This window comes from Melampsora larici-populina (genome assembly GCF_000204055.1).
Source record: "Melampsora larici-populina 98AG31 unplaced genomic scaffold MELLAscaffold_59, whole genome shotgun sequence".
Classification (NCBI taxonomy): domain Eukaryota; kingdom Fungi; phylum Basidiomycota; class Pucciniomycetes; order Pucciniales; family Melampsoraceae; genus Melampsora; species Melampsora laricis-populina.
Genome location: NW_006768823.1, coordinates 75,483 through 102,708, shown reverse-complemented (window position 1 = coordinate 102,708; position 27,226 = coordinate 75,483). Strand labels below are relative to the sequence as shown.

The window sequence follows — 27,226 nt, the reverse complement described above, 5'->3', positions numbered from 1 at the left end:
GGCACCACACAAGCATCAGCGTTGAGTTACCCAAGGCCAGAGACCTACGGATAGTGAAATTGTTGGGTTGGAAGAGTAGAGATTTGGCTTGCATGGGCTTCAGTGGCTGAGGATGAGGTTGAAAGAGGGGACGGTATAGCACGTGAGGTTGGAGTTGGACTGCACACTTGCAGGCAGACCATTATTACAAGTTCATGCTACTATTGGTTGCCAGTGCCACAGTGACATCAGAACAAACTTTCAATGGGACATTCCAGGAGGACATGGGTTTACACAGGTCAACATGTGACAGCCTATTGTCTGTCACTCAAACTCAAAGTAACTTGCTCAAGCTTAAATGAACTGGTGCGCTGATCCTGAAGCCATCCACTCTCAAGTTGGAAAACATTTACAAAAGTGCAAAAATTGCTAATTTAACCCAAGTCCAATTGTGCAAAAGCTCACGGTAACCCAAAGCCAAGGCACGAGGGACTTGCACATTAAACAACATCTCTGGCGTGACCAATAGCCCCAAAAAGTGAAATTTGGGTCACTTTTGGATACAATCCATCCTATCTCATTCAATATTGCTTTGATCTGATTTCTGAAACTGGCTGGTACGAGTTCAGCATCTTGTACTTAACTTCTATTAGAAAAAAAAGAGAATCAAAATGTGCCAGCTCACAAGAATCCAGCTGGGAAACAAGCAACAACTGTAACCAGTTTGTTCAAAGACATTACAGGGAGTCAATTGACCATCTCTCAAGCCTTTCTGAGGGTACACATGACAATCTCAGGGTTTGAAATTTCAAATCCAAAAATAAGGAGCTTCAATGAATTGACACAATCATGAGCTCTGTCAAGATTCTGAAGAGGCCATTTCCTTCAGAACTCATTAGAGCTCACCTGACTCTTTTTTTGGAACCAATGGACTTGTGACTCGTGGTGAAAAAGTGAAGTGAAAAAACGCCCACCAAAAGGAGGCTATTAGTCACGCTCCGTTTGTCGTTTAATGTGCAGCCCCCTGTACCAGGGGCGGACAAGGCCGAGAAAAATCACCTGGCAGCGGGCTTGTTGTTAAGCTAGTGAAAATTGCACCTGGACCTTGGTGGAGGCTCTTAGTTTTTTTGCAGGACCGCAGTTCCGAGGGAGCTCAAAAGGAATCCAGATCCTACATAGGGGCAATCCTGGGTCCTGTCACAACGCTTCTGGTGTCACCACCCTTCGAATTCTCAACCCGACTCAGTGTTGAAAGGTCAACACTGACTCAACACCGACTCAAGTGGGGTTCAGGTGCTCAGCAGGTTGGTATGACTTGGGCGCAAGTCTACTGTTAGGTTAGAAATGCGGGCAATAGCCTAGTGAGCTCAAACGCTTGACCCGGCCTCAGGGGATGATCAAAGGGGAGTGCTGGTTGGGTCTGGTAGCTTGAATAGAGATCTGCTGGCTCCACCCTAGTCGAGATAACTCATTCCAACGTTAAGGGTTCTCGGATACTGTTTTGACACAGCTGAAGAAGTTGCGAAAACGATGAGTAAATCACCACGGTGTCATTTTGGGATCCACTTGGTCAAGTGATAGCGTGGAGCGTTACTGAGTGAATTCGGCTGAATGACGTCAATGTCACAGGATATCGATCGCAAATTAGGTTGATAACGTGAGAGCCGGTGTCAAAACTTCAAGGCATTGGGGGGCGGGATAGCAATTGAAGGGAGGCGCAGAGGGCAATACATGATGGTGTTGATAACGACTTATGGCGGTTTGGCATGATATCTTAGATTGATGACGAATTGTACATGAACTTCATAACCCCATGTATTGCATAGTTGGAGATGACCAGATAGCCCAGACACCACCAGAGGGATAGAAAATGATCAACGGTAACTATAATAAGGAGATGAATGTCAGTGAATGATGGTAGCCAAGACGGATGTGGTAACAGAATAAAATGCAACAGACGATTTTTGGAAGCGTGATCTGGCACCTTTTCCACCGAATTTCTTCGGTTCCATCCTCCGGGGGTCAGCAACTAAGAGGGTCCGGTCATACTGGATGAGTACCTTTCGAAGTTCTAAAGCAGATGCGGCATCTGGAAGGGAATGGTGTTACTCCACAGATTAGCAGGTGCTGCGAGCCAGATATCGGTGTGCATGATGAACTTGTATGGGACGAACCGTAATATTTGGCGTAAAATGCAACAACAGCTTTTGCAAGAGCCTGTCGAATAGCATAGACTTGTGAAGTGTGACCACCACCGCTTACTCGGACCCGGATATCAAGCTTGGAGAAGGCCTGGAGTGGAGGGACAGTCAGGATGAGTCAGAGTACCAAATAGATGGGCGGATAGTCGAAATTGAACACACATCGGCACCAGCGATCAAAATAGGTTCATAGACCTTGTAACGTAGAATCTCAGGTTGGACGAGAGAGATGGGAACTCCATTGATTCGGATTAAGCCTTTGCCGTCCTACAAGTTTGATAAGGGATTCTTCAGCAATAGGCCACCTGAACGGAAGACGGGTGGAGTTACCTTGCAGAATGCTACGGCGGTGGCGGTTTTTTTCTTGCCGAAAGTCTGGACGCTTTGAGATGTCGACATCTTGTGGTGCTGATAGTCTCACGTTGCGTCGCCCGCGTCAATCGACTTTGCGGGTGTTCAGTCAGGTAGTGCCGCGCCGCAGTCTCACACCAAACCTAACACCCGGCCGACTCTCTTGCCCCCGTACACCACACTCCAGGACACCCCTATGCTTCCTTGACGCACTCACAATACCTTCCATTTGACTCTCATGAATATCTTCAATTAGGCAGACTGTACTTCACCCTGAAAAGCTTTTTCGACTTTGGAGAATGGTTGCTCTAGCATCCAAGTATGAGAATTTCCAAGCACTTTCTGGACGTTGATGAATAGTTCGCACAGTCGTCTTCAGGTACCACCAGTGAGGAAACCCAGCTTGTGGAGACAATCCGACGAGTGGATTATTAGACCGCGATTGACCAGCTTGCGATGCATGAGTGGAAACATCACTTTCACCGAGCAAAATTGCCTGAGCAGATGGAACGGAGACCAAGAGATCTTCCCTGCTTGTTCTGCCAACTAAACAAACTGTATTTTCAAAACATCTTGACAACGGACAAAGATTGTAAACGTCGTGAAGAAAGGGCCTCGAACTATGTAATCTGGTCTTTGCCCTTCTTCGCCTGCTCACGTAATTCTGTCCCTGTCTTCTGATGTGCGTATCTGTCAATTCCATTTTCTCGCTTGCCTTCAGCTCAACTGGCTGCTTCAATCATCTAATGGATCCATCACGCTCTACATCAATCAAGTTCCACCTCAGCAACGGCTTTGTCATATAAAATACTTATGGTTAGTAAATGTTGCCCGCTTACTGTTTCTCCAACACGCCTTGATCAAACATCAATTCGTATCCTTGTCGAGTACATAGACGGTCTTCAAAGGATCGAATTTTGTAACTCCGCTCGAAACCCCTCGGCTAGCCAAGGTCGGTCGCGATGTGATCATCTCGATCATTGCAAAACCAGGTCGGCTGCTTGCTACCGGTGGAAACCCATTGGCAGAAAATTTTGTGTATCACAGTGACTGCACATCCAGCTTCACTGGACGGCTCCGGTTCACGAGCACCACAAGGAGGACGCTCGGATACCGAATTGATAGCTCTCGTCCCAACGTGAGCACCGAGGCCTGAAGAACCTCAATCACTTATGCTCATCCCAGAAATTCCTCAATTTTGCCAATATAAAAGGCCCCATCATCTTGAGGTCAAATTTCCCTCAGGCCTCGTACAGAACATATCCAGATCCCATTTGGTACTCTCCTCCACATCTCCACACCAGAGGAACAAATAAAATCTAGCTCAATATAATTGTGACTACTACTCGTCTCCAGCAGTCGATTCAGGAAATTGGCTGTCTCATCTCTGATATCTGATTAACTCACGCGCGGCTCGCTGTTTTCGAACTGTTTCCTATATCATTAGTGCCTAAATCGAGCGCGATGCAGTAAGTAGTATCTTCATGAATTCCTACATCATTGAGCTTCAGATCGAATGCATAACTGTACTCACTGGAAAGAGATTGGTTTCATCGGACTAACTTCCACGTTCTACACATTACTTCCCTCTTTGATCAGGTGGGCTTTTGTTATCGTGTCACTCCTTGGATTCCATTCAGGCATACAAGCGAAGTTTGGATCCAACATTGGACTCTTGTGTTCAAATGGGCAGATCCCTACAACCCTCCAAGGATTCAGTTGCCCGAGTAGCGGAAAGTTGAGCTGCAACCAGGGAGCCCTGAGTTGTTCAGGAAAACAAAAAGTTGAATTTCAACCCGCGAACTTTGACGCCAAGAAAGCTTGTGGAAGTCATACTCTCGGTTGCATCAATGTTGTTCAAAATTGCGGCAATTGACCGAAGTCACAAGCCTGGAGTGTTTTCGGAATAATTGCTAGGCTTCAATCTTGACGTTGTTCTATCTGTATTTTGTTGTGTTGATGTTTAGTGGATAGTGCCCATAATATTTCATGCATCTCAGTATAAGAGCTTTAGCATCGGCTCGTGATGACTGCAATCCTCTCGCGCCGTATACACGTATCAGATCTGTGCGAGAATCTGGTGGTAACAAGAAGAATAATACACTGTCTAATTTTGACAATGTATATGCAGTGCCGTTAATGGACTGGGCATTGGCGTGGCCTTCATCTCTATGGAGCAAATTTCGAAAAGACTAGGTCATATTCTCATATTACAAACCAGAATATCATATTTCCGATCAATCCCAATGCTCGAGATGATCTTGATGGAAGGTATCTTTGTGTGATGCATGTGAGGCTAGACCAACATAAATTTAGCCCTGCCTGTATATAATTGTGTTGGGGTCTAAGACTGAGCTCATCCAAACAGCAGACAACAACCTCCTGGTTTAGGTCCGACGCAATATATTAACCAAGCAATCTGTGAAGAAGCTGAGTTCAACTAGACACCAAGGTCTGATGACATAGACTAGAGACAATGTATTGAGGTCAGATTAGTTAGCCAAGATACAAAGGGATGAAAGTGATAAAACGATAAAAGGGGATAGTTTGACTCACCATCTTATTTCAAATGGGGAAGAGAAGGAGATAGATGAATGATGAATGATTCTTTCTATATATACACATCTAGACTGGTTGAGGTTAAGTTGCTTACAGGCATATTCTAGTATGTAGTGGGTTTCTAGATGTCTGTGTTGATTCTATCTCAACAATTCATTCATGGTAAAATGATTTTGAATAGTATATGTATACCCTTTTGCAACAGTAGGTAGGTAGAGATACTGCCCAATTGTTCAGAAAGATACAGCCTACAAGTAACAATACAATTTCAGGATGTGGAAATTATGTGGTTGGAAACATTCGGATCAATCAGTATATGCAGGGAGACCACAAGAGGCACAAAACAGAAAGCAAAAACCAAAAACCAAAAACCAAAAAGCGCAGACAATGTATCTTGTGATGACAATAACAAAAAGTTATAATTCTCTGCCTTTCTGCTATAAGAATTGAAAAAATGATTGCACTTTGTGGAAATTTGAAATATAGGCCGTTGAGGATGTGTTCTAATACTGATAGCCCTCAACAAGAAAACCCAATATCTTCTGTGTTTGATTCTTGAGGCTTTGAGAATCCTTCTTAAAAAAGACCTGATTAGGTGGCTCTTGCTGTCACCCACCATACAAATGATTCTTGATGATAGTCAGCAATCATTAGTAATTGAGGCTGGAAATGCAGTGATGTTGAATGCTCCAAAGAAATACCTCAAAACAATAGCTGAAACGCTCCGCTGCGATCCGCTATTTGCCAATTTTTTTGTAACGGGTCAAAAACCCGCTGCACTCTCAATCGCTTTTGATCCGCTCTAAAAAAAGACCCGCTACATGCCATATGCAGCGCGGCGCCTCTCAGACCCGCTCGCGCCCCGCTTCATAGTTTTTCTGGTCCTCACAGCGGGCAGGTATACTATTCACAATTTTTTTTATATTAATATGCACATTTGAAGAAATATATACACAAAGAGCAAAATACAAGAAGGAAAAAAATAGGCAACCATGTATCTTGCCAGCCACAAATAAAAAAAATAAGAAATTGTTAAACAAGTGTAAGTTTGGACACACAACCAGAGAGTAAGAAAAATATTAAATGAGTGTAAGAAGGGAAACATAACCAGAGACACAATAGGACAGCATACCAGAAAAGAAATAAAAAAGAAACGAGATAAGACGAGAAAAAATAGAAATTAAACAAGCCAATCAAGAAACATTGATAAGTAACTGTACCATATCATAAATCCTTTTTCTTCTTCTTCATGTTGGCTGAAAAGGAGGCAACATAAGCAATTGCATCCGCAAATTGCCTGATAACAGGAATATGAGCTTGCAGCCATTGCCTGCATCCTACAGCACGTGAAATTGTCTTGGGTTTTAAAGCCCCACGTGCAGGTACGGCGATGTCAGCTGCTGATTAGAAGGTACGTTTGACACAGCACGAGGTAGCCGATATTGAGAGATAATCGCAGGCAAGGGTTGCCAGAACCAGGAATTGTTTGAGATTTTCCTAATAGAGACATATCAGTCAATCGGTACAAGGACTCAGTTGGAAAGAGAAGGAATGTAAATCTTACCTGCCACCAAGTCAGCTCTGATTGCCTGGGAGTAATTGGAACGGTTCCTTGCAAATAAACCTTGAGCTCGGCCAATTGGATAGAATTAGAAGATTGATGGGTAGCAGAGGATGTGAAGATGTCAAAGTGATCAAAGGTACTACTTGAGGCTGGAACAGGAGGAGGGGTTGAAGGAGGTGTGACAGGCCATTTGGACAACACATGTTGAAGTTTACTTTTGATGAGTTCCCTTTCCGTCTCTGAGTATTTGGGATAGTGGAGATCAAAGAACTTAAGTCAATACTTTAGATTCATAACAGTTGCCAGTAAAATTACGTCCGTCGAGGCGGCTTTGTCTTGATAGACAGCGAGCTTGACCAGCATGGTATTGATCATGTTGATCAAGCTCGGGAAGTTTGAGGCATTGCGTAGTCGCTGAAGGACTTCAGTAACTCGCAAGTACTCAGCCAGGACAACAGATCCTGATGCGAAGTCACCCTCCATTCGTTTGGTGGAGAAGTGGAATATCTGAAAAAGGCCATGGATAAATCAGGTTAGTTCAGTTATGAATTGTTTCAATGGCAGATGATGAAAACTTACTTTCAAGACCTTGCACAACTCTTCAACAGCATCCCATTCCTCCATTGACATCATAGCACCTTGATAATACCTTGTCTTGCAATCGGCGATGAGGATTGAATCGATAACCTTTGATGTAAATGAAAAAGATAATGAGAAAGATTGATAAAAAGAAATTAGAGTCAAGGGACTCACATCACGAGCTGAAACCAATTCGAAAACATTGCTAGGTCAATGTTCCACCTCACACCCCATCCTGCAATAGGTGCAGGACCTTCATAACCCATCTGAGCAGCTTGAGCTGCGAATTCTCCGCGTCGGGCATTGCTTCAAGTTAAGAGGGCATTAATATCTTTGAGCTGGTGTTGAGGTTGACCAATCAGTCAGCATCAATGAGATAAATGTAAAAGAATGCAATAATAAAAAAGAACTTACCTTGGCGGCTCCCTGAACCACAACACACGTACTAGAAGGGACGTAATTGTACTCATGACCATCTTCTACATCCAAAGTGGAGTTGTGACAAGCATTCAATGAAGGTGGAGCATAAATATTGTCATCTGAATCATCAGACCCAACTACTTTGGTCATGTCTTTTTTGAGGACAATTGAGGGGATTGGGATGGTTGTGTTGGGAGGAGTCGTTGGTTTAATGTGACCTGTGGCTAATCCGATTGAGTTCAATCCATGCTTAACCACAAGTCCGAGCTTGGGAGCATAGCATTGGACGTGATTCTTAGATGAATCCCATTCAACCTTCATTTTGGATTTGGAAAACATCTGTTCCATATCAATGGCCATTGTGTTATTGTTGGATCCCGAGTCGGTCGTTTGAGCTAACATGTAAAGGTTCAAAGTTCAGATTAGTTAATTGAAAAATTGATAATAATAATAATGAGAAAGAAAAAAACTTATCTTGCAATGAAGGCCATTTGAAATCAAGAATCGACCAACTGGTCAAGCAAGCAAGAATCCCATTTTATTCCAGGCCACCACTTTTAGAGTCCGGTGAACCAATTGGTAAGTCCAATTGTCATTGATGAAATTAGCCGATACTCCAATGAAGGTGTATCTATTACCATTCGTAGTCCAGACATCGTGGACAAGAGAGAACTTTCAAGCATTTCCCTATGAACAGAATTAGGATCAGATGTCAGTAAAGTTACATAAAGGTTAGAGATATGAATGACAAATAAATGCAACAAAAAGGAATGGAATATAAGAGAAAAATAGGATGAAATTGAAACTCACCGCAACTAAATCTATCCCAGCGGAGCTAAGATTAAGATAGAGGTCCTTAGCAATCCCAGCAGCCCAGGTTGGGGTCCTCAAATCCGCTCGTTGATTAGCTAGTTTGAATGCTGCTCTTAAAGGAGCATCATAAAACCGGTTGAATGGCAAGGCATGCCATAATATCCAGATGACAGGTACTGTGTTGCATAAGTCAACATTGAAGGTCGGTTGGGAGAGAAAAACATTGAGAGTTGATTGTCCATTGGCTTCGTTCGCATCTTGAGCATTATCGGCTTGTTCTTCATGCCAAGTCTTAGGCAGCTTGAAGCCAGCTGCAATGGCACGTGCTCTTTGTGGACACGCCGCTCAACCTTTAGCCCTGTCACAATGGGCGTAAAGGTTATAGTGACTACGGTGACCTCAAATTTAGACACCGTTACACATTCGACACTTGAAGCTTTGAGGGTTGTCTCCTTTCTACACACATAATAAGAGAAAAACAAATCAGAAAAAATGAAAGAAAAAATGTAAAAGAAAAGAGAATGAGGAAGAGGAAAAGATTGGCTTACCTTGCCTTTGACATGAGTTGGGGGAAAGTAGTAACCTAACAGTTGCCAACATGTGCGAGTTGAGCACGTCAAACAGCTGGAGTCTGGACAATCTCAATATCAGATTCTTGATCCACATTGATCACATTAGGAACTGTGGCCTACATTTGTTCAAAGATAAAGGTCAGTGATTGGAGCTGAGAGGGACAAGTGGTCAAGCTTACCTCAATTCTTCCTTTCCCTTTCCTTGACTTCTTACAAGGGGGTCGAGTTAAGGAAATCGAGGCACCAGACCCACGTGGACGGCCTCGACTTTTAACCACATGAACCTTGGCCTTACGAGTGTTCTTCTTTTTGTCGGAAGGATCCGGTAAGGTAGCATCCGGTAAGCTGCCATTGTCAGAATCAATCTCAATCACTTCTTGACTACCAATGCCATCGCTGGTGTCAGATTGACCACTAGAAGCTACGTAATTATCTTCTGTGTGGTCAGAGTTGGTAGGTTCAAGTCCAGGAGACGGGCGAAGAGAAGAAAGTTGTAGATCAGGCAATAGAGCAATGAAACCAGGTTTAGGTCGGGTAGGGGTTCTTGGACAAAGAGTTGGACCAGTACTAGGGGGAGAAATACTAGCAGACGAAGGAGGAGCAAGCAAAGACTTTGGAGGACACTTGATTGAGATGTTTGGTGAATGAATAGAAGATTTGGTTGGTTGGAAAGTCTAAAACAAAAGTAAATATATAAAATATATGAAATGTTTCAGTAGTATCTAAGCAAAATTTTCGAGACAGGAAAATTGGCAAGACTGGAGATGAAATTGAACAAGAGACAACATACCTTATAAGTGAAATCCAAGATTGAAAGATTCTTCAGCGTCATCAAGTAACCCATGACCCCAATTCAAGACAGCCAGCCCCACCGTGAACAGCGCTGGTGTCAGGTTGAGTCTCAAAGTAATCTAATAGTCAGATCTGATAGTGAGGTAAGATAATTTGCGAGTCAGTGACTGGAGGCAAGAATGAGTAAAACAAAGAAGGATGTTGAAAGGCACATACTTTAATTGGTGGTGGGCGGTAATCTTTATGAGACAAAGTTTCAATCGTGGCGGGAATCAGACTTCCTTTCAAAGATCTCGCCAGGTATCAGATATCTGCGGATGCCTGAAAGTAATTGTATGGTGTAAAGGAATCGGTTGGAAAGATATTGGTCAGAAAGGATAGGTGAGATCTGAAAGGGATTGCCTGATATCTGCAACCCGCTACATGCGAGATCTGACAGGCTGCAGGGTACAGCGGGGCGACATCATACTTACGCCCCGCTAATTCTGCGCTCCCCGACATCGAAAAAAAATCCCGGGAAGCGCGGGTGGGGCGAAAAAACCCGCTACACCTAACCCGGAGAAGCGCGGGTGGAGCATCCCGCTCCCTGCCGCTCCCCTTCCGCTTTTTGCGGCAGGACGCTTCAGGCATTGTTGGCAAATATCATTTATATTTTTTAACAATCCAAGAAACATTGTTTGCTATTACTAAGGATAACAAGTTATGTTTGTGTTACAACAAAAAAAACAAAATTGACTGGTCAAGAAAGATGTTCTTTCCATCTGTCCTTTGCTCCCTTGTCTGGCTGATCCAGATCTCAGTCCCCCAAGGAAGACAGATGACTTTGTGAAAAAGTATGTTGGAGCAGCTTATATTGAGAGCATGTGGAGTAAGCAAGCAATAGAATAATTATTGATTGTTCAAACTGCAAGTCAGAGAGCATAAACACAGATGAAGATGAATGTAAGTTACAAACTCTCAAATGGAATTAAGAGAATACAGATCCCAAAAGGCAGCACATGAAAATTCCAAAAACAGAGCACATGAAATATGGAGAGGAAGAATGAAACTTTCTGTACTTCAATAAGTGTGAATACTAGTCATATGATATTTATGGAGCTTAATGAGGCATCAATCAGGTGAAGCTCTGGATATTAAATGATAAAACATATGCTCAAAACACTAATAAAACAGGAATGGCCAGGTGACTGGTAAAGAATCACAAGTTAGTGATATCTATGAGCGCTAAGGCTAAAATCACTAGGGAGTGATGAGAGAGAATGTGCACCTGTCGGAAGGTAGCAAAGAAGAAGACACGATAATGTTTGAGTGAGGAAACAACTGTGGCACGCAAACAAAGGGCCTTTTATATGAGCTGCTTCTCGATACATAGGTTAACAACATTAGGTCTGGTTTGTTTCTCTCATGCGCTGCTTTGGGACAATGATAAAACATATATAGTAATGAAGAGAAAGAGAAATGAAAGTTAGATACTATGACAAAAGCAGAATGGTAGTGATGGTGCTCGGATGGGTGTTTGCTATTGTCTTTATATCTCAATAAACACTTGTCACAAGTTTCATTTGTGGGGGCTGAGTAAAAGGAATGAGCAGGATTTTAGGTCCCCCAAGCATACTTTTCAAGTCTGATCAAGACTTAAAAAGGTAGAAGCAGAACAAAAAAGTGCTTCAATTTAAGCTTGGGTCTCATAGGAAAACTGTGAGCTGTGAGACCAGGTACAAAAGTATGTTATGTCTGTTGTTATGGATTTAAAACAACAAAAAGAGAGAAAAAAGACTGCTCATGAAGAGCCAAAAACAACATTGTAGGCATATTCTGTGCACAAAAGAAAGATGTTTTCTCATAACCAGTAAACCAACCTTCTGACAATTTGTAGGCATCAACTTATGATATCAGAAATAGTGGGCACCTCTAGAGGTCCTCAGATTCCTTTAAAATATATTTGTAATTGAGCAATTTCAAGCATTCCCTAAAACTAATTTCAGACCCTGCTTTTGGATTTCAATAATTTCATTCCTATCTTGAGAGGTTCTAGCACCTTATGAATATTTTTCAGCACTGTGGATGTGCAGTCACAGATGTTACATATACAAATAATTTATCCTCACTGGTCTTGCTGTTCCTGGATATTGATATTGTATGATACTTGTGTGGTGGACCACATAGGCAATACATGAGTTGTGTATGGCAAACACAATGATCCAGGCCTTGTGATAGCGAGAAATCCTCATGCTGAGATGGAGATATCAAAATATATGTGATCTTTTGACTTGGTACAGACTTAGTCTGCAAACTTCCACGTCGCTTTTATCTTACAGTGTGACAAGAAACCTCATATGACAACTCATCTTCACCTCTCCATCGAAACTCTTACCCAAACTCATGCTCCATATCACTCGACAAAATTTTGGAATGTTAACAGTCTTCTCATACTTTACAGCTTTTATCAACTGAAAATCTTTGTAGCACCAGTGTTGTGTACTCTGGTTGTACCTTTTAAACCTTTTTGCTTGCTGCAAGTGACATAACTCTGGTTCCTGCACTTTATCACTCTCAAAAAGGGTGATTGAAACCGTAGGCTCCGAATTGAAGTGCTGTGGGCTGATCAGAAGATAGATATGAGATCCTGGAAACGTATTCTATCAAATCCTTGCAAGTTCTGATTTAAGGAAATGCGGATAGCATCATGAGTGATACAATTTTTCAAGAATTGATTCCACCTCAAAAATTATGTCCTGAATTCCAACTTTTCAGAATGAAAATATCTCTATTTGCACCGGTATCACTTTTGAAGTCTGGACATTTGAATTTCACCCATGCAAGGAAGCGCCAATCCCCATACTATGCCAAGGTCGATTAAATTAAAAAATTGTAGTCAACAACCAATGAGTTTGGAAAATTATTCAATGAATTTCTTCTATGATAGCAGTAAGTGAGTAGTGTTTTGTGCAGAAAAGAAATCTTATGTAGTGTATAGATATGCGACTGGTAATAGCTATTTTAAGAATACATGTAAATCACGATGAAATGACGAGAATAACGATTGCAAAGCAACAAAGAAAGATAAATCTGATCTAATGTAAGATTTAAAAACCGACAGGATTGGAAAGCAAACTGCAAAACTGCAAAATGATTCGAATTCATCATACATCAAAGCGCTTTTTACATTGACCATATGCACGAAAGAAGAGGTCATTGAGTATTCATCAGGACATGACTTTGAAAGTCTGCTCCCAATGCTTGCCTTAATGATGGAAGACGTGGTTTGATATTTGACCAGCCTGACATCGAATTCAGTGGGCCTAGATAAGGATGGCTACGACGGCGAATTGAAGAAAGAGAAGGCGATTCATCTGTGAGAATGAAATTCAGGCTCATTCGATCTGACTTCCTGTTAAGTTGTTGCTCCTGTGATCCAAAGACTTCTACATTATCTTCGACCATTTCCCATTGTGGTGAGGAGGGTAAATAAATGTAACTAGATGTGGTAGCCGCCGGACTGGCACCAGATGTCCGTAAGAGTGAAGGTGATTGAATTGTAGGTGAATATGAATAATGTGCTGTATTCCCTGCTATCCGATTTCGATTCGGACAGTCTTCCGAGCAATGCTCATGATAATCGTCCCCAAATTGAGGGCCACTTGGATAGAAGGGGTCGCGGTCATCTGGACCCCATGGCCAAAGCAAGGCAAGAGCTCGGGGGCTGTATTCAGGTCGGGATGATTGTCAGCATAGAAAGTGGGACTTTTAACTTCCGAAAACAGTCATAAAGATACCTTAGCTTTTCCAGTCGCCCCGCTAGCTCTTCGGCATTAATAGGTGTTGAATAGGATACTGCATGATTCGATGGTTCGATTGGGGTAGCACTCGGTATCATCGGAGGAGGCAGGACAGGCTTGTAGATGACATTGGCCGGATCGTCTGGTTGCATTTCCCATCCAAGCACGACGCATACTTCTTTTCTCTTTCGACCTAAAGTGATTGAAAGCTGCATCAGTACGCCTCTAAGAGTTCGGTTGCTTTCGTGAACTGGTGTTTTACTCACAATGGTTGCATGGACCACCACTCGTGCGTAAACTGTTACAAAGACCATGAAGTGTCAATTATAATGAGATGGCGATTACCAGCTTCAGCTAGACCACAAAGAAGTGCGTGCATACCTGCAACGCACATGGCGATCTCTACATCGGGTACAAGCTTTCACAGCATTGAGCTTCAATTTTGGTTGGCCGCGTGATTAGATGGGTATGGCAGACACTGGTCAGTTTCTTTAAACTAATAACTTCAAGCAGGCTTCGCAACTCAGTCAGAAAATGAACATTACAGACCTTGTTCCAGCCCGAATTCTTCTCATTTGCGAACACTGGGCCCATCCAGGCCTTCGAGTCGGAATTGAATCTTTTGGGTGGTGGTACATGATAGCTGTTTAAATTTCCAAAGGGTTTGTTTTGATAGATCATCAAGTGAGTTCAATGAAGAATGCGTTATGATTCTGTTAGTAATCCAAGAGCTAAAAGAACTCGCAAGGCATCATGAAAGATGAAACAAAGGGAGACGTACGGGCAAGAGCGACGGTGGTGCATGATGGAGATGTGATGGAATGCTCAAAGCTCCGAACTTGAGATGTCGAAAGAGAAGATCCTGATAGTTTTGCGAGTTCCGTTTCCCTACGTTATTTTGTGTTCGTGAATGGCACAAGTTCAGACGACGGCTGTCCCGAGATAAAAGCTGAAGGAATTATAATTTGGAACGCGTGCGAAGATGAAAAGAGCGGCAAATAAGATATTGTGTCAGGCGGGTGCGCAACAGATGCAACAAATGAGAGCTTGAGACTGGCGAACTTCATGCAATAGAGTTTGTGAGAAGAACTGGTCCCTTGGTAAGTTGTCAAACTTAGTCAGGTAGGAGTGATGAAGTGAAAAACTAAGACGCCCACCCTTTGGAAGAGAGGCAACCAAAGTCGGGAGGATAATCAAGTGTAAGCTATGTGGGTAGTGCGTACGCAAATAAATTCGCCGTGGATGAGACTGTGTCTAGATAGATCTGGTTGAATATAAGTTGAACAGTGCCACCATGATATCCTGAGCGGGAGATTTATGTGGTCTAAACTTGGTGGACTATGGTGTCGGGGTGTCAGTTTGATACGCAGATGCGTTTAGTATCCAACCAGGTTATATGACTCGTAGTGTGGCCCGTGAGGGGAAAGTGCGCATAGTTAACAGAGACTTGTACGAAGGAAACCAAAGACTGCTCGAATACGCCAAAGAGGTTTGTTAGAGTTATGATTTCAAATATCAATGCCTTCAAATCATAGACAGCCATTGCAAGACGATGAATTTTATGACACCGAAACAGAATTCTACCGTTTGATTTCGGAATGTCACGCAAACTAATAATTCCCGAGGAGCACGTAGGTTTGCCAAGCTCGCTGAACACTCTGTTCATCCATACCACGGGGGACAAAGTGCACACGAGAAGTCAAAGAGTAATTTGGCTTGTACAATTTTCAATATAGCCCATCAACATAATGCAAGTACGACGAGAAACCAGTTACGTATACCCACGCCAGAGCAGAGAGCCGGTGATACATACACAGCTGGATACACAAGGTCTGAAGGTATAATAATGATCGTCATCGGTGTTACAGCGGCGGATAAGAGACTGCTGCTGATACGTACAAATGTATTACATTATCATATATGGGTGACCTGGTTCACTAAAATAATGAAGGAACAAAAGAAAGCCTAACGAAGCACCCAAGAAAGTTAAGCGCACCTCCTCTGTGTGGAGGCAATGTGGCAAACAACACCCCTTGATCCACCGGTGCTTGATCCGCCCCGTCCGAATCTGGTGACAATTCTTCTGTAAGCTGATCTCGTGTGACTTCAGTAGCAGCTCTCTGGGCTCACTTTTGATTCCGTTCTTGAGAGGTTGAATCCCTTGAATTCGCCGCTCCTACCGTCCCCCCAAGAGCTCACCTGGATGCGGAGTTACTTGATTTCAGCCGCTGACCAAGGCAGAGTGATCATTGATGAGGTTAACAAGGGTCTCAAATCGACAAGTTTGACCTTCCTAATCAAGGGCCTGTTCAGATCCCTTCCAAACTTCTGTTAATCCCAAGGATTTCCCCCCACTTGCACTAGCACACACGGTACAAGAGGTAAGTGGGCGGACAACTGTGCCCCATCGGCTGGGGTCAGCTTCAAGGATTCGTCCTTCTCCTTACATCGCATGCTACGGACCTCCCGGAAACTTTTAGATTCGATCCGGCTTCCCTTTCGTGATAATATTATGAACCCCAAGCTTTCAATTCTACTTTTGACTTTGAGCTTGTCTCACAAAGTGCGCAGTTTCAATTTGAGTCTATCTGAGGGGACGATTTGATGATGTACCCTAGCGGATTCAAAGGACTGACTCACAACTTCACAAGGCACCTGCGCTCACTGGCGTCACAAGAAGTTCGTGTGAGGGTGTTCACCATTTTGTATACCTCTTGCTTACTTGCTTGATGAACAGCATGCAGTATGAGTTACTTCAATCATTGAATTGTGTTCCCGAAAACGAGATCATGTACTTGATCACACAATTAGATGCAAAATGATCTCATTGATCATATCATTGACAACCTGCATGTTCTCGACATGATTTGCTAAGAAGATTCTGACACTTGTGATTTGTTGAAAAAGTGATTTATGATGTTTTCACCCAGGGAGCCAAAACACATATTTTGCTCGAGGTTGGTGTTCTATTAACTTAGTGGAGTCAGCAAGATGAATTCAGGTATGAAAACGACGGACTGAGGATCCCCCGATTACAATCTCAGCCATACCCGAAGAATCCTAGTGGGAAAGAAGTCGACAAAGGAGCTCAGGCGTAAACCCCAGTCGGTTAAGGAAAACGATGGGTCAGAGATCCCAGCCAGCTTCTGAGTGCATCCAACAACTAGCAACATTTCCACAGATATCAAATATTGAAGCTCTTTGCTGTTTCCGTGAAAATTTTCCCTTCACTGCTAGTTCCGCCAACACTAGATCTCCCGTTACCTGAAACATCCTCAGCTCTGTGTTTACTGAATTTTTCTCGTCAAACAAAACTTGTAGTGTTTTTTTCTCTTATAGCCAGAAGTAGTTCAAGAGTAGAAAGTTCAACGTAAAGGAGTTTATGGCAGAAAATCTAGCAAACCACAATAGAGATGTTACAAAAGGTTTACAAACACTACTACAGGCCTATAATTATACAGGAGGCAGGAGCCACAATTTTGACATGGCGACCCTCAGAGCAGAATTCGCGAAGTGGATACCATTTGAACACGAGTTATTTCACAGACACTTCTCAATGTTTGCTACGGAAGTGGTGGCAATAGGGACTGGGCGAAGCTCTGCAAAATTGCAATTCAACCGTAGTTGAAAGCGAGTTGCAAACAGCTAAGCCACTGTTCAATCAATATGAAATTTCCTTATTTTTTTTAGTAAGCTTTATGGCACTAAAAAAAATAGGGTGGCGCACAGGCATGACCCTCCCTAAGACGAGCTGTCTATTCAAAATTTCCCCCCCCACCTCAGCCAAAAGCCTATGGCAGAACGCTTCTGGATAGCCTGATATACCTTTCACAGGTTGCTCTCGCTCTGGTTTTGGTGAAATCATCTGACAGTCGGGTCTCTTGGGCTTGTAGGAGTAATCCTGACACCTCCTGTTTGCATAAATCGCTTCGGTCGACTTCCAGGGGATTCATGCGCTTATTGAGGTGGCTAAATCCTCTGTCGGTCGAAACCTCGCCCAGTCCCTAATGGATCTCAGAGCGAACAGATATTGCTACCCAATCGGAGGTCTTCCACCAGACCCCAGCATTCCAATCAAAGACACCCCTCCTTACATCTTACCAACGCTGTTACTACACTTGGCATTATTGTTCAATCAACAAAGACCAGAAGAAGAAAACAGGAATGAAGAACAAGGACCAGAAGACAATCAAAATCAGCAACAGAGGCAAGAAAGTGACAGGAGACAAGGTGAGGGGGAGAGAGAAGAAGAAAGAGAAGACGGTAGTCGGAATGGAGAAGAGAGAGCAAGGAGGAAGAAGAGGAGTAGAGAGGAAAGAGAAAGGAGTTCATCAAGCAATAGTTCAACGTCTCAAGTCCAGAAAGCAAAGAACAATCACGTGTGGTCATTTGTCAAAAATAGGAAACCTGAAGAACACCCGTTGTCAGAAGAAGCACTTGGAATCAAACTTAACAAAGTCCCTCGCCAAAGGCCCGAGGCTGAAGCGAGGGACTTACGCCTAATGTCCAGATTTTCGCGTGAGATCTGCCGGGGCATTTGCCCAAAATCTATGATCTCTCTTGCTGAGAAATCACACCAATCAAGTTCCCTCAACCTCCTTATGAAATACGAGCGCATGACTGGCGAGAAACTTTCTGCGCTGGCAAAACTCTCATAACTCAAGCGGCTCTCAAGATATCACAATTTCCTCATTTGGGGCGCACACGGGGCCGTACGCGACTGCGGCGTCCTAAACTGGCCAAAACGGAACAATACCTGAAATCAATCGAACAAAACTGTCAATTAGTTTCCGGCCAACTGTTGTTTGGCACATCAGCACGAAATCCGCCAAGTCCACGATATCACCACACACACTTGCAAGTACCACCCATTTTCACCTATTTTCGAAAGTCAATCCTCACGCACTGCGAACCTTACGAACTGCAATGCTACGACGAAGCCATTCGGCAGCCAACGCGGCTGCATTAACTCAGCTTCAGCAGTCACGCAGGGCTACGTCACTCACCGCTCGGCCAAAACTCAAAGCAGAATACAAAGATCCGAGTGAGATTAAACAAGGTGAAGCCGCCCACGACCAGTTTCAGTCTCAGCACGGATATGCGCCTAGGCCACAGCAGGTGGAATCTTTTGTTGATGTTCTCAATAACAAAACGACGTTTTTACTGGCGGGGACGGGATTTGGCAAGAGTCGAGTGCCTGAGATGTTCTATCACGCTCATGACACCGAGAAATTTGCTCCAATAATCTTGAGTATCAACCCGTTGGACTCACTTGGTGATGATCAGGCATGTTAAATAAAATCAGACTATCTAGAACTGTTTTACTGTGATGCTGATTGACTTCGATTTGTGACAGGTTGCTGAGAAAGCTAAGGTGGAACTTGGCTCGGTAAATCTGACTGCAGAGAACTGCACTTGGGACACGTGTCAGTCAATATTGCAAGGGAAATGCCCTTTTGTCTACGTGGTACGCCCTTGTTCTGCCATCCTATTCGGTACCGAGGCCACCTCAGGCTGACCAATAAGTGTCCTGATGCGACAATCCAGAGCCCGGAGGTAGCCCTTACTAGCAGCGTCTTTGACCAAATGTGGCGGGATCCGCGATTTCAAGCTCGATTGGTCCTTATTGTGGTAGACGAGGCCCACATGGTCTACTCGTGGGGCTTGGTCGCTAGCGGGGCAGCCAAACGACTGGCCAGTCATGTACGCGTTCACGATGGAGGCGCATTTTGACCATCTTATGGAGACCTTGCTCGCCGGTTTTTATCGTCAAGCAAGGTTCCTCTACTTTTAATGACTGCCACTTGCACACCTCAGGCAATTCAAGCGATCTTGGAGAACCTCAAACTGGACGAGCGCGACGTTCGATTTCACCGAGCTGAGCTAACACGCCCTGAAATCCGCATCATACGTCAAAGTTTCAAGCGACCTCTGAAAGCGTCACTACGAGGCATATTTACTCATCATACGATTATTCCCAACGAGAAAATCCCTCCGACTCTTGTGTACTGTGGCACTCAAAATAATACATTGGATGTATTGCAAACTCTCTGCACCTCGCGTGGGCAGCCTAACAAAGCAGCGAACGGACGCTCAGAATTTGCACGACGCTACCACGCCACGACTGGGCCCAATGGTAAACTTGACGCTGTTGCAGCATACATAGCCGGTACGCTGGCTGTGCTATGCTGCACTCTGGCTTTGGGTTTGGGCCAAAACTGGCACCGGGTGCGTCGTGTCATCATCCTAGGGCGTCAGGACCCATGTAACTTTATCCAAATGTCAGGCCGCTGTGGGCGCGATGGCCGTCGAGGCCTTGGCATAATTTTGGTCGAACACAACCGCACCAACGGAAAGAACACCATCTCCGACTTTGCTACTCCAACTGTCATGACGGACGATGACCGGATGGACGCTTTTGCCATTACTCCGGTCTGCCTGCGTGTTGCTTTGGCTGTAGATCTAGCGTAAGTGGTTAAAGATTTCCTTTTCGGACAATCAGGTGTTTGCAACCGCGGCTGACCACTTAATAACAGCCACGGTTATATCCCTCTAGACGTAGAAGACTCACGGGTGATTGCGGAGGTGGCACGGCAGAAGAAGGAAAACATGCGCCTTTGCGATTGCTCGACTTGTGAGCCCGAGGAAGCCGAGGCGCTCTGGCTAGCTCAGAGCGCCCTGACCCACGACAACTTTGATGATGCCCTCACTATGGATGAATATGAACTTGCCCAGCTGGTAGAAAACCTCCCACCGCCTCCTCCAATTCCTCCAACAACACCTTGGCCTGTAGTGTTGCGTATATCTAAAAACGACCCTATTCTAGAAGACCAGCTCTTGAAGACTCTGGTCACCCGCGTGAAAAGCTCGTTCTCTGAGTGTTTCTACAGATTATTCCCTGAATGGACTGATTTAGGGCCAGAGGACTACTTTGGTCATGATCTTGCTTGGGAAGTCGCCAAGAACGTCGACCTCCTAAGAGAACCAGAGGATTTAGCCGTTGTGCTCGCTAGCGAATCTGTCCCAGGCCAATTCACCTCCTTGTTGGCGGCGGTACTCAGCTGGAAAGACGACTTCGACACCACAGAAGCCCTCGCGGACGCTGCCGAGAGGCGTCGTCGCGCTTATCGGCCTCCAGGCCCAACCAAAGTCCCACAATCGGTGGAAGGAGCCGAGTTATCCAAAGAACGAACCAATGCGGAAAAGGCAGCACTCAAGCTGGCACGCGATTTAGCCAAAGTCCAAAAGGATGCCGAGCGAGTGGAACGTGCTTTAGCAAAGGCTGCAGCAGATGAGGCTCGCGACATCGAAAAGGAGCTAAAGGCAGCCGAGCGAGCACAACGCGCTTTAGCAAAAGCAGCAGCAGATGAGGCTCGCCAATTGGAGAAAGAGCGAAAGGCAGCTGAGCGAGAGGAACGTGCCGTAGCAAAAGCAGCAGCAGCCAAGGCTCGCGAACTCGAAAAAGCGCGAAAGGCAGCGGAGCAAGAGGAACGTGCTAAGGCCAAAGCGGCAGCAGACGAGGCTCGCAAATTGGAAAAAGATCGAAAGGCCGCTGAGCGGGAGGAACGTGCTCAGGCAAAAGCAGTGGCGGATGCTCTCAAGAAGGACAAGACAGCCACTGCCCCCTTGCAAAAACGGCGACTGCCAAAGGCACGACAACAAGAAACTTCTGACGGTTTGGCAACAACAAGTGGCAGAAAGACTACTAAGCGTGCGGCTGAAGTCTTGCCAGAGGCAAGTGAACGCACCAAGCGAGCAAGAGATGTTGTAAGCCATTTCTTTTATTTGTTTGACCTTCCTTACATTACCCTTCATTTTTTCATTAGCACCCCGGAAACTAATCTTCGTTCACATCCTCATCATCCCAAGACGACAACACATTTGAAGCACCCCAACGAAAACGGGATGCTTGACCCGCATCTTTGTCCGCCGTGATCATCTGGACCAGGTTCGTCAGGCCGGCACGGTGACAGTTGACCACCATGGGAGGTTGTCGTGCTTCAGTCTTGTCGGCTAAATGCTCGTTGGCATATTTCAGGAAAGCAGCCATTGAATCTTTGGTGATGGCGTTGATATTTGGCTGATAGATGATCTTGTGGCCCGCCATCGCTTTCAGAAGCTGCATTAGTTTACGTAACTGCACGCCATGCAGGGAAATGTTATGTCAGATTAGTTTAGTTTAAGAAGGGAGATGTTATGTCAGATTAGTTTAGTTTAAGATGAAATCGCAAAGAAATCACAATTCACCAGTGGAATATTGTTTGATAACCGATATGTGAGGCGCTCAATGTCTGTTCCATGACCCTACAACACGGAGAGGTCAGTGACCCGCGAGATTTCTTAGTTTCAACTTTCTTAGTTTTGACTTGGGTCTATAAACATTACTCACAGTGTTATTGTACAGGTGTTTGAGCCAGAAAATATGCACCTCCAGGAACTCGTCGATAGGCATCCAATGATCCTTGCGCTCACTCAATGGGATGAGCAACGAGTGCTTAATAGCATGCGCCAATTTCTCCGGTAAGTCTTCCTGCAAAAGCATAACCAGGCGAGGTATATGTCTGGCGTAATGAGACAGGCCTGGAAAACCTTGGGCCATGATGGCCCATCGCTTCCACATGGCCATGAGGCGGCCAATGTCTCCCCCACGAGTCGCGTCTTGGGCCTCTACCACGGTGGCAAAGTCTCGCAACCGCAGTAAAAAATTATAATGTGTATGGTCCTTGCTGACTCTTGCTTCCTCAATTGCAGAATGACGAAAAAACTGATTCCAAACCTTTTCTAACAGTGTGTCACAGTCTTTGACTTTTGTCAAGTCGAGTTCCTTGTTGGATTTGATTACCTGTCTGTTCCGATTTGCCAAATGTGAGTACCATGTACTATATTTTCATTGGGGCTGAAGCAAACTACTTACTTGATGATAAAGACTAGGTTCGCTTTGTGAAGTTGTTGCATGGCACGCATGATATAATTAAAATCTTGTGACGCAGGAGGTTTCTTATAATCGCCACCCAAAGCAAATGACGATCGCCACGCGCCGGTGTTATCCTTATCATCCGACTTCCCCCAATGCAAGGTCCACAAGGATTTGGCGAAATTCCACGTCGTATGAGCACCGCCAAAGACTGACAGCACCCATTCGAATCCTTCAATTGAATCGATTGGGGGAAATCGCTTTACCCGCAAGCTCTCCAGTAGCAGATTTGAACCGACGTCACCGCCTGCGACCAAAAGCCTCTCAGCGTAAGTTTTGTCATCCAAACCAATTTGGCTTTTGATTTGATCTAGCACCCGGGAAACGCCCTCTGCTGAAGAGTCGGGGGCGTCCATCATTCGTAGGAAATGGACGTTTGGCTTATGCATGGCAACCAAGTCGACCGGTGGAGGGCGAGTCTTCATCAATCCTAACTTCTTTGCCTCCGGCGCACCTGGAATGCTTTTGGTGTACTCTTTGAGTGCCTTGGCCAGTTGAGCTTTAATTACCAATCGCCAATGCTGGACCTCTGACGGGCTAGGAGCAAAAAGTGATATGTCCACACTTTTTCGATCCGCTACAGCCATCGAATCCAAGAACGCCGCAAGGCCGACGGCCTCTTTGGTGCAATCAACCTGCATGCTTGCGCGAATTACGTTGAAGAAACCCCAGGTCCCGTGGAAGAGGCGAGACGACGTGTCGATGCGTGTGTTATGGATTCTTAAGTGTATGTCGATGTTGTCATAGCACAATAAAGGCATTATTTGATGGGGAGTCTTGAACAGCTGAAACATACGATTTTCTTGTATCTTGCGTAGGTGATCCATAGCTCGCAGGGTGCTTCCTCTTGAACACGAGATCCCCAAAGAGTTGAGCCATTCGTTGACTCGACAAGAAACACCTCCAGCAAATGCCACCAGTCCATTGGCCATTGGGATTGCATTGCTGCGGCGATTGCACGTGGCCGCTATCATTGAGCACACCATGATTGGAACCTATGTCGTATGTTCTTAGCAAGGCAACAGAAAGTTTCATATACATAAAGTACTCACCGTGGCTAACTTGTGGGCTGCATGGTCTGCTGGTGTGGTTTTGACATACACCAGGTTCTCAAGTGATAACACTGTAGTCTCGTCTAGAGCCCCATCGATCTGCAGGTCTTCGGACAAGGTGGCCGCCTCGGAGGAAGATAGTGCCAAATCCACGGAGTCTTCATCGTCACCGTACTTCATTGTGTCTTTGACCTTCATTGCAACACCAATCTTGTTATGTATCAGACTGTAAAGAAATGGCATCCCCGTGCGTACTTGTTTTTCTCGATGGGCTTCCGCACTCTCGCTGAAAAAGTTGGGGGTGATTTTGTTTGAACTAACATACGCGCCGGCAGGGAAATGTCCATGTGCCACTTCCTGGGCATTGACAATGTGGGATGCCTAGTCACAGACAGTCACCGAGCGTGTAAGTGTCTACCTATGACTTTGAACGTACATGATACGATAACTGACCTGCTCTAAAATCAAGACCTCCCAATCCGCTTGCCCTTCTTCGGTGGACGATGTCAATTTTCTTAGGTTATTGAGAATTGACCAAGTACTTTTGATACCGAGGCCAGTTTTCATTAGGCGCCTTTTCACATTGAGCGCCTCGTATTGACCCGAAAAGAACGTGACCATAAATTCTTTCGGTGAGAAGTCTAGCTCTTTCATGTAGTCACAAATCTTCAAAGTCCGAACAACGGTATCAGGCATCTTTGTAGGGCTAGGAATAGTATGAGCAATTGCCATGGTATAAAGAAGCAAATGTATAATTCTTTGACGGGTTATGTTGTGATGAAGTGGATGTAATAATATAATTCAGCAGTCAATAGATGTACTTTCAGTCTACAAAAATGTCGAAGCAGTTTTTTGTGAGACGGCATGAGCCCCCTGAAACCTTGAACAATATAAACCCTGGCCGTGATTCACTAGCAAATGAACCCCAGAGCCTGGGATGGATTCGGTGGTAGCCGAGCTCCTTGTTGTGACACTTGTCACACCATGAAGGAGCTATAAGTTCCTTTGGTTTCATGCTACGGAGACGCCGGGAGATTTGATGTATCTATCTCACCTCATCACCTCATATTTACTCCTTCTCTTCATATCATCCACACGTCGAATCCCCCTTGTATTAATCTCAATATTACTATGGATGAAACAATTGTACAAACCGGTCAGTTCGATGATATCGAGATCGATTTCAACAGACGTGAACGCGATGACGTTGTCATTCCCGACAGCGAGGAGGAGCGTGAAGTATCCTATGCCAAAATAACCGCCATGATCCATCAAGAAGGCCTGACGGTTCGACAATATATCGCAGCAGTTCGTCCTGATTGGCATGTCGCGCACAGGACAGCGCCGTTGTCACCTCTTGGGAAAGCCCTCAACATCCTCCGCTATATCCAAGTCTGAACACAAACGTGTTTGACTTTCTTTACGTCTTGCTCAACCGACAGCATCGTGTGCTTTGGCCTCATCAACTCACGTGGCGCGGCGATGCTTTCGACTGTGGTCGGTCAGTCTTCCACCTACTCGGCATGATCCGCGATCAAATTTATGACGCAGGCCATGAAAGACTTATATGGCGTGACTTCATGCAGACTGAGGCAAGCATTCCTGGCACTCTAAATGAATCCCGATAGTCATCGCTGACTGCATTCCTGTTGGTATTTTTGGTTGCCCAGGCGGATCAGCTTGAGATCAACGTGCAATATCGGTGATGCCAAATCATATGAGGACAAGCTCGCGTAAGCTCATATATTGCTGCAGGACTCAAAATCCATACTAATGTGCCTATCCTCACGTAGCAGGGGCAAGGATAATACATTGTCATTAAGACCCTTGAACTACATTTTGATCTTAAAGAATTTGGTCAGATTATTTCGTTTGTGACGCGCAGCATGTAAAATCGTTGAAGAGGCGTACGGCCCCGTGTGCGCCCCAAATGAAGAAATTGTGATATCTTGAGAGCCGCTTGAGTTATGAGAGTTTTGCCAGCGCAGAAAGTTTCTCGCCAGTCATGCGCTCGTATTTCATAAGGAGGTTGAGGGAACTTGATTGGTGTGATTTCTCAGCAAGAGAGATCATAGATTTTGGGCAAATGCCCCGGCAGATCTCACGCGAAAATCTGGACATTAGGCGTAAGTCCCTCGCTTCAGCCTCGGGCCTTTGGCGAGGGACTTTGTTAAGTTTGACTTGGAATCAACAAACGGATCAAAGAATACAGAGACAACATCCTGTTCGATGCAGTGTTTCACTTCGCGTGGTATTCAGGAAAATCACACCACTTCCCAGATGTGCTTGTTCAAGATCTACTTCAATACAAGTTTATCGACTTGGAGAAGATCAACACAGGACCAGTCACGCTAAATTTCAGTTTGGCGTCAAGATCAAAAGACACCAACCCTGCATCAAAAATCAAACCAAAGCCATTCAATGAGGCAACAGAATGGAGAGACGCAGTGTTCTATCTGGTCAAAACTCTCAGTCTGGCTTTCGTAAGTCTATAACTTATAAAGCACATACAGCATGAGAAATACTGCAGGAGATGGTTGTTGACTGAAGTTTTCCATGATACTGCTTTCTGGTTCTTGTTACAGGACTGCAGAGGATTTGTTTAGAAAATACCACAAGCATCTCCGAATCATGGAGCGGACTTTCCGAGAAAGGGTTAGTCCATATACTCTATTTTATACCCATACCATACCTATACACCAAGACATCCCAAATATCGGGAAGGGTTTCACAACAGAGACTGACCAGCTCAAACCCCATATGTCATTCGATATGATTCAACAACAGGGCAACTGGCAAGATGTCATTCCTTACAACATTGCATTACGCCAAGCTTTTGCCACAAGAAGACACCTGTCGTTCACAGATTTCGCGAGCGACAAGTTATCCCACCTCAAGCATCTTGCGCTGGCAGATAAGAAGTCGTCTCGCGACTCACACCACATGTCCAACTCAAATGGAGTTGCTTCCTCTAGTACGACCAAAGCACATCCACCAAGAGTCACGTCTTACAGAAAGCCAAAACCTGAACACCCATGGGCAGGTAAAGTCAAAAACATGAGGAACCTGCCGAGAAACTAACAACTATGCGGCGGGTGGAACCTCGTCAAGTGCCAAGACGACAAATGCAGCAGGATTCACGGAATGTGCGACTACCTGAACTGCTACAAGTCTCATAAGTGCATCACTCATGCAGCTTAGAGACAGGCCAGATCCAACGGTCGCGAATGACATAGACAAGTACACAAAGGAATGGGTAGCAAGAGAACTAACAAGCAAAGAGTTCGGAATACGGAAGTTCAAGAGAGGTTACGAGTGGGATTGGACAGGAGCGGTAGGGTACTCAAACGCTATCGACTCAAGCCTATCAGCCCTCCCACTAGACCCTCCTCCACCTCTACAAGACAACCCCTGCGCAAAATATGCGCTGTCCCAATACAAAGACCTCTTCTCGATAGAATGGCCTATAGACGCCAAGATGTTTGAATTCCTGCTAGTGGACCATCCAAAGCAGCCGTTTGTGAAGTCTGTCATATTAGGACTCAAGCAGGGTTTCTGGCCGATGAGCAAGGTCCCATCCCAGAAGACGGT

General features: G+C 44.9%; 5 protein-coding genes across 5 annotated transcripts; 2 read left to right on the top strand and 3 right to left on the bottom strand.

Annotated features, from left to right (window-relative positions):
• Positions 1-1,774: 1,774 nt before the first annotated feature.
• Positions 1,775-2,590, bottom strand: MELLADRAFT_45448 (uncharacterized protein; the record flags this gene model as incomplete). Its single annotated transcript, XM_007416277.1, has 5 exons — positions 1,775-1,863; positions 1,939-2,068; positions 2,154-2,271; positions 2,343-2,447; positions 2,511-2,590. 5 exons carry the CDS (start codon positions 2,577-2,579, stop codon positions 1,854-1,856), a joined length of 432 nt encoding a protein of 143 aa, XP_007416339.1.
• Positions 2,591-12,613: 10,023 nt separating this feature from the next.
• On the bottom strand, positions 12,614-15,123 carry MELLADRAFT_118048 (uncharacterized protein; the record flags this gene model as incomplete). The annotated part of the gene is made up of 9 exons (XM_007416276.1): positions 12,614-12,825; positions 13,260-13,533; positions 13,607-13,802; positions 13,876-13,907; positions 13,991-14,043; positions 14,159-14,252; positions 14,391-14,558; positions 14,672-14,767; positions 14,833-15,123. The coding sequence occupies 7 exons, from the start codon at positions 14,411-14,413 to the stop codon at positions 12,793-12,795; spliced, it is 705 nt and encodes a 234-aa protein (XP_007416338.1).
• An 8,679-nt stretch (positions 15,124-23,802) lies between these two features.
• On the bottom strand, positions 23,803-24,467 carry MELLADRAFT_57606 (uncharacterized protein; the record flags this gene model as incomplete). Its single annotated transcript, XM_007416275.1, has 3 exons — positions 23,803-23,882; positions 23,971-24,041; positions 24,105-24,467. 2 exons carry the CDS (start codon positions 24,365-24,367, stop codon positions 24,017-24,019), a joined length of 288 nt encoding a protein of 95 aa, XP_007416337.1.
• A 299-nt stretch (positions 24,468-24,766) lies between these two features.
• On the top strand, positions 24,767-25,263 carry MELLADRAFT_67847 (uncharacterized protein; the record flags this gene model as incomplete). Its single annotated transcript, XM_007416351.1, has 2 exons — positions 24,767-24,922; positions 24,973-25,263. 2 exons carry the CDS (start codon positions 24,767-24,769, stop codon positions 25,261-25,263), a joined length of 447 nt encoding a protein of 148 aa, XP_007416413.1.
• Positions 25,264-26,069: 806 nt separating this feature from the next.
• Positions 26,070-26,716, top strand: MELLADRAFT_67846 (uncharacterized protein; the record flags this gene model as incomplete). The annotated part of the gene is made up of 2 exons (XM_007416352.1): positions 26,070-26,118; positions 26,340-26,716. The coding sequence occupies 2 exons, from the start codon at positions 26,070-26,072 to the stop codon at positions 26,714-26,716; spliced, it is 426 nt and encodes a 141-aa protein (XP_007416414.1).
• Positions 26,717-27,226: the final 510 nt, after the last annotated feature.